The sequence below is a fragment of the Crinia signifera genome, chromosome 8 (assembly GCF_055691185.1).
Source record: "Crinia signifera chromosome 8, ASM5569118v1, whole genome shotgun sequence".
Taxonomy (NCBI): domain Eukaryota; kingdom Metazoa; phylum Chordata; class Amphibia; order Anura; family Myobatrachidae; genus Crinia; species Crinia signifera.
The window spans coordinates 22329519-22344284 of NC_139224.1; the positions used below are offsets into that span (position 1 = coordinate 22329519).

The following is a 14766-nucleotide window of genomic DNA, read 5'->3' on the forward strand; positions in this document are numbered from 1 at the left end:
TTGTAAACCTTTTGTAGTACCTGAGTGTTCTCCTTCCTACGGACACATAAATTGTTCTATTAAGCTTCTGTTGTTGTTTGTTGATTGAAAGTTAGCCTGGTATTTTTTTTAAACCGATGTTTTTTCACTTGTTTAAAGTAAATTTTTATTTTTACGTGGTTTCGTGTGCGTTTGCTACGATTGCTTGTTTAGCCGGACGACACATTTTTGTTTACTTAGCGTAGATGGCAATTTTAAAGGCTTTGATGGAATGAAACCTTGTGTTACTGCAGGTTGGTCTAATAAATAAAGTCGATAGTCAGAAATAGCTGTTCTATAAGAAATAAATTGTTTTGCCTTGAAGGAACTTGAATGTTTTCTAACCGTCGGAGCCGATTTTATGTTGCTTTGTGGAGCAATTTCTCAGTTTGCTTTTTTTTCCCAAGGCTTTGAAATAGTCACCTGCTCCGGGAAAGCCGTCTTCCCACCCCCAGGACTGACTTGCCTTTGAGGAAATTGAGGGTTTTTGTGATCAGTCCCCTGGGCTATGCTACAGGAAATATCTCTGCTAATGCATGTTCTTTTAACGCCGTATCCTTTTACCTTGGCTCCGTTTGATTTAATGTTTTTGCACGGCTGGCTGTACAGTTTTTGATCTTTCTTGTTTGCTTTTTCTGTCTCTCTCTCTAGGAAGCCCAGAATAAACTCGCAGTTAGTCGCCCAGCAAGTCGCCCAGCAGTATGCCACACCACCGCCTCCCAAAAAGGAAAAAAAAGAAAAGCCGGACAAACCCGAGAGGGAGAAAACCGACCGAGAAAAAGTAGAAAAGGATCGGCCTGAGAAGGATAAATTGGACCAGGACAAAGTGGACCGGGACAAGTTGGACCAGGACAAGATGGACAGGGACCGACTAGATCGTGAGAAGCTCGACCGGGAGAGGCTGGATCGCGAGAAGATGGACCGGGAGAGGCTGGATCGCGAGAAGATGGACCGGGAGAGGCTGGATCGTGAGAAGATGGACAGGGAGAGGCTTGATCGTGAGAAGATAGACCGGGAGAGGCTGGACCGCGAGAAGTTGGACAGGGAGAAAAACGACCGCGAGAGGCACGATAGGGAGCGGCTGGACAAGGACAAGAAGGACAGAGAAAAGCTGGACAAGGAGAAACCAGAAAAAGATAAAACTGATAAAGAGAAGCCTGACAAAGAACATAAAGTGGAAAGAGAGAGACACGAAAAGCCAGAAATTAATATTACTTCAAGTGTTGTCAAAAAGACCACTAATAAAAAGACCAGGTAGGTCTTACTAGCATCATGTGGTCTTCTCTCCTGATGGTGTAACAGTGCCATGTTGGGACAATAATGGGGGGGAAGGCAGTTCTCTAACACCTTAAGGTGTTGGCTTGGCTTCTGCAAAACCATTACCAGATTATTTGTTCTGGTCTGCGGTTTATACCTTTCTTCTGATGTGCGGTTAGTCCAGTCGTTCGTACCCCCAACAGGTCATGTTTTGTAGATTCTTTTAATCATCTACAGGTGAGTTCATCTGTTGACCACTCAGTAACTACCCCACCTGCATCCAAAGACCGAAATCCTGAAAACATGAGATGTTGGGGGTAACAGAGAGTTGCGGTTGACAATCCCTGGTTTAGATTAACCGTTGCCATTAAATTAGCGTTTTTACTTGCAAAGCGTTCACTGGCCTCTTGCTTGCACTAAGTCGACCTTGGTTTTGCCCCTAAAGGAGCAAGGAATAAACTCTGTGACCCCCCCTCCCCACCCCGTGTGGAGTTCCCTGAGCCTCACTAATGGGGAACAGAAAATCACATGCGTTTAAACACTTGTTGCAACCACATAAAAGACCTTACCTTTTAAAATTACCTTTGTAATCCTGATGACAGGCTCTCCATATTCAATAAGTGTCATTTATATTTCCTGTAAACACCACCCCCCCCCCCCCCCCCCCCCCCCAGCTAGGCAGCTCTATACACTAAGACGCGAGTTTGCACTTTCTCACGTTCAAAATTTGCAGACGACGAGCCCGTGATTACCTGCGTTGGCAGCTTTTGTGTACTTGTTGCCACAGTTTTAATAGCTCATTTACATGGTGAGACAAAGGCACAATGGAATTCTGAGATATATAGTCCACTTGATAATTGTGTGTTGACGGAAGGGGGGTTCTTTGTGTTTGGAGAGAATGCGCTTGGCTTCAGAATTTATTTTAAATCCCGCTTCACAGGCCTGTACAGCATTATTGCAAAACCCATACAGAGCGGCAGCCTACTTGGGATTATTACCAGCAAGTAGTGAAAAAGAAAGATAAAGAGAGCGCTTTTAAAGGGATTGAATGACTGTCTCAACCAGGTGCTTTTGTATCGCTGCTAATCGCACACCCTTCATTTGCGCGGCGGGCCTGCTGGTTTCCTGCTAGCTGCGGAAAATGCGCCCTCTACGGGTTTCAGGTTGGAAGTGTTCTCTGATTTTGTTTGCAGTAATAAGGTTAATGGGGAACCTCCCTGTTTTCATTCATAAAATTTCCCATCCTTCCCGTTGTGTGTTCCCCATGATATGAGACGATTATAGATGTCAGTAACTTGCTAACTAGGTGGGTACGTACGAATATTTGGCACTGCTGTGTTGTTGATATTTGCTGTGTGGTCACACATGTTGTGATCTAATCGTGCGGTGTGAACAGTCAGATCTGGTTTCAAGTTGCGCAGGCCCGGTATCTGTCCAAAATAACGGGATGCCAAGTGCCCGCTAAGTTTCCTCTGCAAATGATGGCACAGGCTAAAGCCGCTTTTAAACCGCGGTTTCCGCCACCAGACCACCTGCTTTCCTGCAGCTGACGTTAGCCAGACAGACATAACTTGGCACATGTGACTAGATTGGCAAGAACTTAATCTAAATACAATGTGTTGTGGTTGTTTCTCTGTCCCACAGACCAAAGCTGGATATTCACAGAGACCCACAAAATGAAGTGAAAAGTATTCAGTCTGCAAATGCTACAATGAAGATTAGCAACTTCAACCACACTTCAAGGTGAGTGGGGAAAATGTTTTTTTGCTGCTGGATTTTTTATTTTCTGCCCCCCTATTACATAAACAGACCTTTAAAGCTGATTGGTTCTTTTATTATGGCATGGACCAATTTTCAAGCTATACTTTGACTTTTTTTTATTTCTCAGCCGCAGAAATTTGTATTTGCCTTTTACTGTTAGGAGGTTTAAACGGCCTCCTGGTGTGTGTTCTAAGACCCAGCGGGAGAGGGCTGCACAACTGGTATTCAGGATGGGTCGTCGCAGAAAGAAACGGTCCTTAAAAAGAAATCTCCCATGATGCATTGAGTGCAATAAGTTTCCCCATGCGTACTATCCATACAAATAAAACAATTTCTATGGAGAGCCAGATTTCACAGGGTTAAAGGAGTTTCTGGTAGAATTGTGGGTGTAGGTATGTAACTGTAGCATCTAGCATGGGTCCGATCTCTTTGAGCGCCAACTGTGAGACATGTGCAAAATAACAATAACAATAACATGCGCAATATGTAATAAAACTTCAATTAATAGACTTAAGCTCATTTGCCGGCAATAAGTTAAGTAATTCAGATTCCTCACCTTCGACCCTGGCATTTTTAGAGGATATTTGGAACATTGGCCGCAGCCATGTTGGCACATGGGGCGGGATGTATTAAAATACTTTGCCGCCCTTCGCGGCCGCGATGCCGCCGCATATGTACTAACATATGCGGCTGGCGATGCGGTGACGGAGGCCCCCGCGATACCTGGAATGTGGTGTGCGGGGGTCTCCGTCACCTTCCAGCCTGCTCCTGCATCCCTCACGCCGGGGACAGCTAAGCAAGCTGTCCCCGGCGCCTCCTCCTCCCCCCTCCAGCCGGAAGGACGTCCGGCTGCGTCACTAGGGGGAGGAGGGGTTTACCTTCCAGGGTCCAGGAGGACCCTTCAGGAAGGTAAGGTGAGAGGGGGGGCCGGCGAGGCGGCGGGTTTGCGTCGGCGGGCGGCTAAAAGAAGCCCATAGGCTTCTATAGGGTATCGCCACCCAAAGGTGGCGATACCCTACACTGCGGTATCATTTTTGATACATTGGAAAATGCGGTAAAACCGGGGTTTTAACGCATTTTCCATTTGATACAGCTCACCCTCAAAGGGTTAATTGCATTTAGAGAGTACTTCCGAATCATAGGGTGATGAAATCTGTTCATTATTCTTCTTGAATGATGTTGGCTTGTTTTATAGATCTTTTTTTATAGATAGTTTTATTATATAGGTAAATCCATTTCCTATAACGTTACTTTTTATGGGAGCTATGTGTTACTGCACGTGAGGCGATGGCGTCCTCTTAATCTGTTCAATGTAGCAACGGCGCCATCTAGCAAGAGAGACTGAAAAACATTACATTGCAAGAATTGGCTACATACAGACAATGTCTATTATTTTACCCTGTTAAAAGTGGCTTTAACCCTGAGTGCCGAGTGAATTGGTCAAAATTGGTGTGAAATTGCCAAGCAAACATTTTTTATTCATCATAATGACCTGTAATATTTACCGTATATAGGAAATATGATCTATTTTTACACAACATTTTTTATTTGAATTTATATAACAAATGTGAGCGACGCCGGCATTTTTAGCCGATATTTTGCACATCTCACAGAGATGTTGGCACTTAAAGGGTTAAAGAAAGGTGGGCCTTTTTCATTCAGAGGATTTTTTTTTTTGGGGGGGGGGGTGTACACTACCATATTTCTGTGAAAGTCTGCTCCATAGCTGTTACTGACTTGATGATTAAACTGTTAAGATCAGTTGGAGGAAATATTTCAAATTAATTTGGTTGCTTTGGCGCTATGCTAATTAGGGGAGCATGTTGGTATGGATGGACGTCTTTAATGTTTGTCATGGCAGCCCTCACTTAGCAATAGAAATGAGATGATAGTATGGGGAGGAATTCCGTTAGCTGTGAAGTCAGCCCACAGGGCCCACTTAATGCATATTTATTGTCAGGCCAAAAAATTAATATATGATAATTAGCCATTACCAGGAGCTGACACACAGGTCTGGGAACTTTTTTCTGGTTTATGTGTTCACTCCCGATAATGTATCGGATAATTTATTAGGCGAGAAAGTGCTGTCGTGTTCTAGCCTCTGGGATTAAAGTTTAGGATTTTTCACCCCTGATGTTATGGGGGATAAATGAATTTTCCGCTATGTAATAAAAAATGTGGGGAGTTTGGCTGAGGCGGTTCCTTTGGCGAGCTCAGGGAGGACAGTAGGCATCAGGGAATTCATGGGTAGATGTATGAAGCAGTGATAAGGGAGGAGACGTGAGTGATAAGGGAGGAGTGGCCCATGGCAACCAATGGGCTGCCCTGTATAATTTTATATTATGCAAATTATAGATGTTACTTCAGTGCTGATTGGTTGTCATGGGCCATTTCTCTTCTCTGACTCCTCCTCCCGTATCACTGCTTCATACATCTACAACAAAATGAGAAGCGGTTGTGGATATTGTTTAACCTGACGTTTTGGCCAGGTGTGGTTTGAAAGGTCTTCATCAGGCCTGGTCAACCTGTGGCTGTTGTGAAACTACACATCCCAACATGCCCTGCCACAACTTTAGCATTCTTTAATGGCAAAACTGTGGCAAGGCATGCTGGGACTTGTAGTTTTACAGCAGTTGGAGAACCACAGGTGGCCAGGCCTGGTCTACAGTGTCTAGGTTGACACAAGGTGTTTTTGTGTCCATTTCGACACCCGTTGACCTGGACACCCAGTTAGTGTAGTGCACACAGTTGCATGAGGAAAAAAAATGTGAAAAACCCATTACGATATTTTCACCTTGACCTTTTGCTTATGTTGACCTTTGTCAATGTCAAACTAGTGCATGTCGGCCTTTTGGTGCTGACCTAGCCACTGTAGACCTAACATCCAGATCCTGTTTGCCCTATGGCTGCTGTTATGGCACAAAACCACTAGGGGCCAGATGCACGAAGCTTCAAAAGTAATAAAATGGAGAGTGATAAACAGCCAGCCAATCAGCTCCTACCTGCCATGTCACAGACTGTGTTTGAAAAATGTCAGACAGGAGCTGATTGGCTGGTTGTTTATCACTCTCCATTTTATCACTTTTGAAACTTCGTGCATCTGGCCCTAGATAAGTTATAACCAAGGGAGGCTCCAGAGGTGGGGCTGCAGTGCAATTTAAAATTCAGATAGGGGCTTCAGAACAACTGCCACCAACTGCCGTTCATAACTGGCTCACTGCCAGTGGGTGGGGCTGCCCTATTTGATTTTTAGACTGTGCTGAAGCCCCTCCTCTGGAGCCGTCACTGATTATAATCCTATTTCTCAGTAGGCAGTGTAGTATCCCATATATAACACATTATAGGGGATATTTATCAAGCATTGATAGTGAAGAAGTTGGCCCAGGCAACCTACCTAGCACATTCTTATACCCCTTTTACACCACCGCAAAACCCTGGGTCTTCGGCGGGCCAGACCCGGGTCAGCGGCGGTGTAAATGGGACACACAGCGTCCTGACCTGGGTAGAACACGGCTAGAACCTGGGTAGAGAGCGGTGTAAATGGGTACATGGGGGGACGTACAACCTGCGGACCGCAGCAGTGTAAAAGGGACCAAATGCCGGCTCGCACCCGGCTTGAAGCTGGGTTCAAAAACCCGGGTGTGACCCAGCGTTTTGGTATAAAAGGGGTATTAGAGATGACAGAAACTGGTTGATTTGGGCTACTTCACTTCATTTCTCTCCCAGGCTTGATACACCCCCCAATCCCCCCAACCCCCCCCCCCCAAATCACACTTGCATGTGGTAAAATGTAAACTCTCCTTGGTTCTTAAGGGATGAAGCTGTAGCCAAAGTAAGCCCTTTTTTGTCTCCCTGCAGGCCCAGGCTGAAGAACGTGGACAGGAGTACCGCACAGCAGCTGGCAGTTACAGTGGGCAACGTGACCGTAATAATCACAGACTTTAAAGAAAAGACTCGTACTTCCTCCACCTCATCATCCACAGTCGCCTCCAGCGCAGGCTCGGAACAGCAGAACCAGAGCGGTTCCGGATCGGAATGCACAGACAAAGGTTCCTCCCGTTCCTCAACACCTAAGGGCGACCTGTCCGTTGTGAATGACGAGTCTTTCTGAAGGAAAAAAATTAAGGAAAAAAAAATATTGCACATACATTTGGCAGAAGAGACTCTGAATCGGGGCCAGGAGTTCCCAGACCCCCAACTGCCTCTGTCTGTTTATATTCCTGGATTATTATTATTATAATATTATATATATTATATATTTTTTTTTTTATTATTTGTTCAGACTTAATTTTTTTTTTCCGTTTCTGGACACCAACCTTTTGCGTTCTGTGCCGGGACTCTTCTCCTCAAACTCCGGATTCTGGCGACCCTAAACCTCATTCCCTCAACAGTGACCCTTGATACTTTTACATCATTTCCCTCAAAATCATTTGTAATTGGATGTACGCCTAAATCTACTTTTATTTGCTAAATATACACATCTATATATACAGTCATGTCCAAACTGTGGCCCTCCAGCTTTGTAAAACTACACATCCCAGCATGCCTTGCCATAGTTTTAGCATTCCCTATTGGCAAAACTGTGGCAAGGCATGATGGGACTTGTAGTTTCACAACAGCTGGATGGCCATCGTTTGGACATACCTGATATATATATGTATATACAAATCTACTAGGTTTGATTGTTTTTGTTTTTTTAAACTTTATTTATTGCGTTCACAAACTTATTGGCTTCTTGCTTGTTTTCCTTAATTTGCTTGTATTTTGCCTACCCCACCCCCATTCCTGTAACAGCATATTATCAATTTTTATACATCAAATATATACATTAAAAATATATATAAATATATATATATAAATAGTAAAACCAATACATTAAAAAAAAAATAATAATTACAAAAAAAGTCACTGGTGCTTGATACACTGTGAAGTGATACCTTTGAACACACCCCCAACGACCGAACTCTCCATCTTGTTTTAGGAGCAGGACCTTCTGTTGGTCAGTTTAGGAGCGAAAAGAGTGCATACGGATTAGTAACTCCTCTGTTCCAGCCTGCACCGTTTCCCCTATAATCCAGTTATTAACAGAACCAGTGGAATCCTTAATTAGCTTAATACGGCTGACGTTTCAGTCAGCCGCAATATTTATATGTAAATGGGAATAAATCCTAATAAATTATTTAAATCTGATAAAATGGCAAATGCAAGATCCTTTATATATAAAAGCACTGGCTAACAATATTCGCAAATATATATGTCAGAGTTTCATAGATATACATTAAATAAAGATATCTGGTATAGGCTGTAACTATGCACATTAGACTTCCTGGCTGTGACAGGGAGCTTTTGCCTCAGCCACAACAATCCTCCGATACATTACACCAGTGTTTCCCAACCTCAGTCCACAAGGCAAGCTAACAGTCCAGGTTTTAAGTATTTCCAGTGATAAACTACCAGCCAATCATCTTCTGACATTTTAGATGCTGTAATAAATGATCACTTAGGAACTGATTGGTTGGTACTTTATCCCTCTAAACATTGTCTTTCTCCAAGGTTTGATACACAGTAAAAAAAAATTTACCCTCTGTGCTCAAGCAGGGATATCCTCAACACCTGGACTGTGTTAGTGTGCCTTGAGAACCAAGGGTGGGAAACGCTGCATTAAACTGACTGAAGTGTATCTTGTACCTAAACTCCTGCTATAATATAGAGACATTTACATATGTTTGTGAATATTACAAAATGCCTTTTTATATAAGACCAGCTTGCACTAGCACTGGATGTCTTCACATCGTAATCCAAAGTAACCGAATTGACAAAAGAATCCGGACAGTTTCCATAGTATTGCTTTTTAAGTATGTCTCTTAGATGGGACCAGATGCACTAAGCTTCAAAAGTGATAAAATGGAGAGTGATAAACAGCCAGCCAATCAGCTCCTACCTGCCATGTCACAGACTGTGTTTGAAAAATATCAGGCAGGAGCTGATTGGCTGGCTCCATTTTATCACTTTTAAAGTTTAGAGAATCTGGCCCAGAGTGATAACCAACCAATCAGCTCCTGCCTGACCTATTCCAAACACAATTGGTAGGAGCTGATTGGCTGGCTGTTTATCACTCTCCATTTCATCACTTTTGAAGCTTAGTGCATCTTAGTGGTCTTTAGGTGTAAATTGGAGCTTATTGAATACCATGGATTCTCTATGCGCCTGTCCTGCAATCTGTACCTACCAATCAGAAGTTGGCTTTCATTTTTTTAAAACTGCACTACAAAAATTGCAGCTCCAATCTAGTTGCTATGGAACAACACACGTGTTCTCCTAGTTACTGTGTTTTTCGATAAGCTCCTGTGCGAGTAGCCAGCCTACATCTGACTTTGTTTTACTTCTAATTCTCAACCTATTTATGGCCAATGTTTCTGCCTGTATCATAGAGGTTCAGCCATTGTAAACCTAGACTTCAAACTGAACCTATCCGTACACACTGGTGCGGCAGCCATTTTGCGAGCTGGACCATTCCACCCATGAATTCATTTGAGAAGGGTGACCTCAATGAGGCATGAGGTGCAAATCGCCTCATAAGGGCCCAGATGTACCAAGCTTCAAAAGTGATACAGTGGAGTGTGATAAACAACCAGCCAATCAGCTCCTATCTGCCATGGTCCAGGCTGGTTTTGAAAAATGACAGGTAGGAGCTGATTGGCTGGTTGATTACTTTCCACGTTCTCACTTTTTATGCTTGATCCATCTGGCCCATGATGCTAATTCATTCACTTTTCAGCCCAAAAAGATGATCAGTTTCCGCTGTGTGCATTAGAAATACAAGTTATGGGAGAGGATTCTTGTAACATTCACAAATGTATAAGCGGGCCAAGGAAATTCAACATGTGAACTGCATATTCCAGCATGCCCTGATAGCAGGACTGTGGCAGGGCATGCTGGGATGTGATGCTCCGCAGCAGCTGGAGGGCTCCATGCTGAATAACCCTGCTTCCGGCTGTGTAGACTGAATTGTCGCAGGCTAGTGATGTCTCCACCGATCTCTCAGAACAATAAAAGATCCTTATTGGTCCTAAAGGCCATTGGCCCCATGCACATTACTCCATACCGGTAGTTACCGGTATACAAACTGAATGATATCTGTAAACGTCATCGTTCAGTGATGTCAATAGGTCCTGCTGAACATGCAGGTCGTTGACTATATAGCCAAATTCACCTGCGGGTTCAGAAGACATAAATGGTAGGTATAGTCATCGACCATCGATGTTTACAAAACATCGATGGTTTGTGGCCAATGTTGAATAGTTTTGACATCGATGGGGGAGAACCAGATGGTTTCCCACCACCGATGTCAGGCTTAACTTAATAGTTTCATTTTTATTTTTTCATCAAGGGGCCGGGACACAGAGCGTAGCTCCGCCCCCTACACATGTGAAGCTCCACCCCCACATTTTGATTGGCCCACAGGTCAATCTTTCAAAGCAAATGGATGACATCGATATGTAAAAACATCGATGGTCATCCATTGCATACTTATACACCATCGATGGCCAGTTGCACTTTTGCCATCAATGGCCATCCCTAATCAATGGTCATTAACGACGTGCAGGAGTGGGCATCATTTCACAATATTGAATATTGCGAAAGATATTCTGAAGTCCCTTTTTTTGACCGATATTTCTCACACTATCCTCAAGTGTGTTTATGGGGCTTATGTCCCATAAAATTGTTACAGTGTAATTGGTGCTGAGCAGCACTCCAGGGAACATAAATCACCACCGCCTTCACTTGGGTGGGATCCAAAGGAAAGCATATAGTAGTATCTGATTGGTTTCCCATAGCAACATCCCAGCTGAAACTCCCATCTTTAGACAATTTCCCCCCTTGTGTGAATGCAGGTCTGTCAGTAAAACTAGGCCTAGAGCTAGATATACAGTGATTGTGTTGTACTGATTGTAAACACATTGTCCAGGCTTTTCTCAATTTGGGCCAGATGTACCAAGCTTCAAAAGTGATAAAATGGAGAGTGATAAACAACCAATCAGCTCCTGCCTGACATTTTCCAAACACTGTCTGTGACATGACATGTAGGAGCTGATTGGCTGGCAGTTTATCACTCTCCATTTTATCACTTTTGAAACTTAGTGCATCTGGCCCTTGGGTGCCGGATGGGGTCCCGACAGTCATTTACCCGACGGCCACCCGCTATTCTCCCTCGTGAGGGTCCACGACCCCCATAGAGGGAGAATAGAATAGGTGGCGAGCGTAGCAAGCCACCGTGTCAGCAGCATGGCGAGCACAGCAAGCCCACAAGGGGCTTTGTTGCGCTCGCCATGCTAACTGAGTCCTGCCAGTCGGGATCCCAACTGTCGGAACCCTGAACCACACCCCTTGCCCTTTGTGTGTTGAAATTGCCTGCACCATTCCATCACTGTTTATTGGGTATACTGAAATAAAACAAGCAAGCAATGTTTGTCTTCTACATTTGGGTTATATCATGAAGGAACATTGACACAACTAAACCATTGTGCTTGATTCAAATCTGCAAAAAACGCATTCCACAAGGCTATTCTACATTGCGCCATCCAGCGTCCAGATAAAGGTGTGAGCAAAATTCTCATTTTGCAGCAATGCCACGGGTACTGCATAAGGCAAATTAAATAAAACATTTATATATATATATATATATATATATATATATATATATATATATATATATATATATATATATACACACACACACACACACACACGAATATTCCACCCACTAATTGGACTGACCCCATAATGTTTATACACAGCTGTTTGCAAAACTTCCATACAACCCCCAGTTATGCGTTTCCAAATTGGACTGTTCCAGCCACTCATGACACAACTACATAAGCTGTGGCATTGGTGGTCTGAAAATTATCAAATTAAGAGACCGCAGTAGCTTGGGGTGGGAGAATTACAAATAGAAATCCTAGATATATACATTTGTGAATGTTACAAGAAGCCTTTTCTTCTACAAACATGTGTTTTATGCTCCCCAGTCCTCCATGTATCTCCTTACTACAAGAGTACAAGTAACCACAGTTAAGTTTATAGGCAGATTTGTGACTTAGAGTAAGAGCAATCATTTACATAGCTTTAAGTATTAAGCCCTCGCTTGTTTCTGTAGACTGAATTTGGCTATTGCTGCGTGTCAGGGTCTTATTACAGATTTTTATTAGCCATACATGTTTGTTTAGCACAATCTGCACAGTGCGTCCGTATCCCCACAGTGTGCAAGCAGCAAATTATTGTCTGAGATTATTGCTGTGCCTTTTTTTTTTTTTTTTATAACTTTATTGTGCTGCTCCCTATAAAAGCAAATTTACAGTCAGTATTATTTTCTGGTGTTTGATCGGTGAAGTATGTTTCTTTCAGTTTGGGTGAAATCGTTTCTCTGCAGTTTATAAACCTAAATGGGGTTTCCACCTTTGGATAACGTTGATTTATTGTGTTGTACATACCCTCTGGCTAGCTAATATAATAATATGGTCATATCTTTATAACCAGACAGATCAATAAATCAATCAATTAAAAAAAAAACTAATTTTAGTTTTAAAAAAATTGGTAAAGGGAATATAGTAATTTTAGTAAAAAATAACTATACATTTAAAAGAAATATACTGTATTAGCAATTTTTTGAAAAAAATCTACGTAAACCTATCGTTAAATAAGATTATTCATAGGAAAGAGGTTTCCGCACTTTGAGATTGTTTATTGTCCTGATTACTTTATTGTGTAAAAAAAAAAAAATATTAAGGTAAATTTGCTTAGTTCGTTGAAATCGAAAAATTTAAACAAATTTAGAGATGAAAAGGAGGCTAAATTTTTTTTTTTTTTTCCCAAAACCCCTATGACTTTCTCCGCTTCCGAAATCCATTCTTTGGCTTCTAGTTTGCGGTCTACTGTGTACAGTACTTCAGCCATGTTATTTATATAATCTGGTTTCCTTTTCCTAGAATAGGACACCGTTCTAATCTGGTGTCTCCAGAGCCCTTTTTGTGTTCCAGGACAGCACAATAAATCACAATTTTTCTTCTGTACTATTTTATTTATATAATGTATATAGTTGAAATTTCATTAGGACATGTACAAATCAACCAGTCATCTAAAGGTGGAGAACCTTCTTAAATAAAATAAAAAATCACCTTGAAGCAAGGTGACTTACATGTAATGTTCAGTATATTTGATGTGCACAATTGAATTATGCATTTATATCCTAAATTTTTCTTGTGTGGTAATTTCTGTAGCTGTAGAACATACAAAATGCCTTTTTTCCCCAAGCGACCCATTTTCATAAGTTTTTCAAAGCTTGTAAACTTTTTAAACATTACTATTATTGTTATTATTATTTTTCTTTTTGAAGTCCTGCTACCCGCAAAGATCTGGTAAGCCACAAAACGGCTCTTATGTAGTAGGTGTGTCTACGTTTGTATTTTTAGGCGTTCATGGTACAGGGGTGAAGCATACAGCACAGTGTTACAATCTCACACAACAAGCTTGTTGTGCGTAAGTTGGAACCGTTGCATCATGCAAGAGTAGAACATTCAAAACAAGGATCTACTCCACCCCTGTCAATATGTTTTTTGTTAGGAAGAAATGTTCTTAAAGTTTACCTGTTGCCTACTAAGCAGGCAGCCATTTTGTTGGTTGGTGAAAAAAAATAAAAAAAATTATATATATATATATAGCCCATATTCTCGTGAATACTTGTGCACTCAAAATAGCAGCCGTCACAGTGCATTAGTGGCAAGTACACAATAAATGATAGGCAGCACCATTTCACCTGCCTTAATTAAAACCATTTATTATCTCCTTCCACCCATCCCTTTTTTTTTCCTTAAGCTTATTGTATCTTAAATTATTGAAAATTTTAATAATTGCTGACTATATAAAAATATATTATTTTTTTTGCGTGTATATAACCAAACGTGGTTTGAGAGCCAACATTTAGAGACATTGAAACAGAAGTTTTCAATGCACAATCGATTCTGTTGTTACGTATGACTTGTAACCTTTATTTACTGTGTAAAGCTGGTTACATTCTGTCTTTTTTAGTTTTGTTTTGTAGTCTAGTTTTTTTGTTTTTCCAACATCTACAGAATGCTTGTTCATGTCAGAACATTATCTTTGTGATCTTTTGTTTCCTGTTTGTGTAATATTTTTTAGTTTTTGCTTTTTCTTTCCTAATTCCGAGAAGACGGCTTGTACTCTGCTTTTAACAGTTATTACTGTACAGTCTATAAAGCATTTTAGGATTATTTTTTTTTAAATTTTTTTTTTTTTTTTTTTTTTTTAATGCTAAAAGTGTCGAATTGGTGGTTTTTGTGAAATGGTCAGAAATTCACAGGTCTCTAAATGTTTTCGGGAAAATTTTATTAAACACTGCTTTTTGTCTAGCAAAAATAAAGATGTTAATATATTCCTGTTGCTAGCATGTGCACGGCTGTCCTAGAAGCCACTTAATCTTTTTTTTTCTTTTTTCCTATTTTTCTTTTTTATTATTTTTTTTTGTTTCTTCTCTGCTTTAATTAGAAATGTCTATTTATGAACCTCTTGCTTGTAGTTTTTTTCACAAATAAAATAGTAAAAATGAAAAATATCTATGCTCTTATTGATTTTTTTATTTTAATTTTTTTTATTTTAATGTGAAAGCTATCTACAGAGATCTGGACAGAGTAGAATTAAAATTTCACGTTCTTG

The 14766-nt window shown here is 41.3% G+C and overlaps 1 protein-coding gene across 3 annotated transcripts in view; it reads left to right on the plus strand.

The window, feature by feature from the left end:
• Positions 1–14485, plus strand: part of RYBP (RING1 and YY1 binding protein) — a 51787-nt gene extending 37302 nt beyond the window's left edge. Inside the window, exons 3-6 of one of the 3 annotated variants that reach the window (XR_014454308.1) lie at positions 670–1272; positions 2920–3018; positions 6895–10931; positions 10970–14485. Coding sequence is in view for 1 of the 3 variants with exons in the window: in XM_083155974.1 (XP_083012100.1) it covers positions 670–1272; positions 2920–3018; positions 6895–7147 (955 nt within the window). In the remaining 2 variants the exon portion in view is untranslated. Of the gene's footprint in view, positions 1–669; positions 1273–2919; positions 3019–6894 lie in introns of all 3 variants that reach the window. The other 2 variants (XR_014454307.1, XM_083155974.1) reach the window with 2 other exon arrangements.
• The last annotated feature ends 281 nt before the right edge of the window (positions 14486–14766 follow it).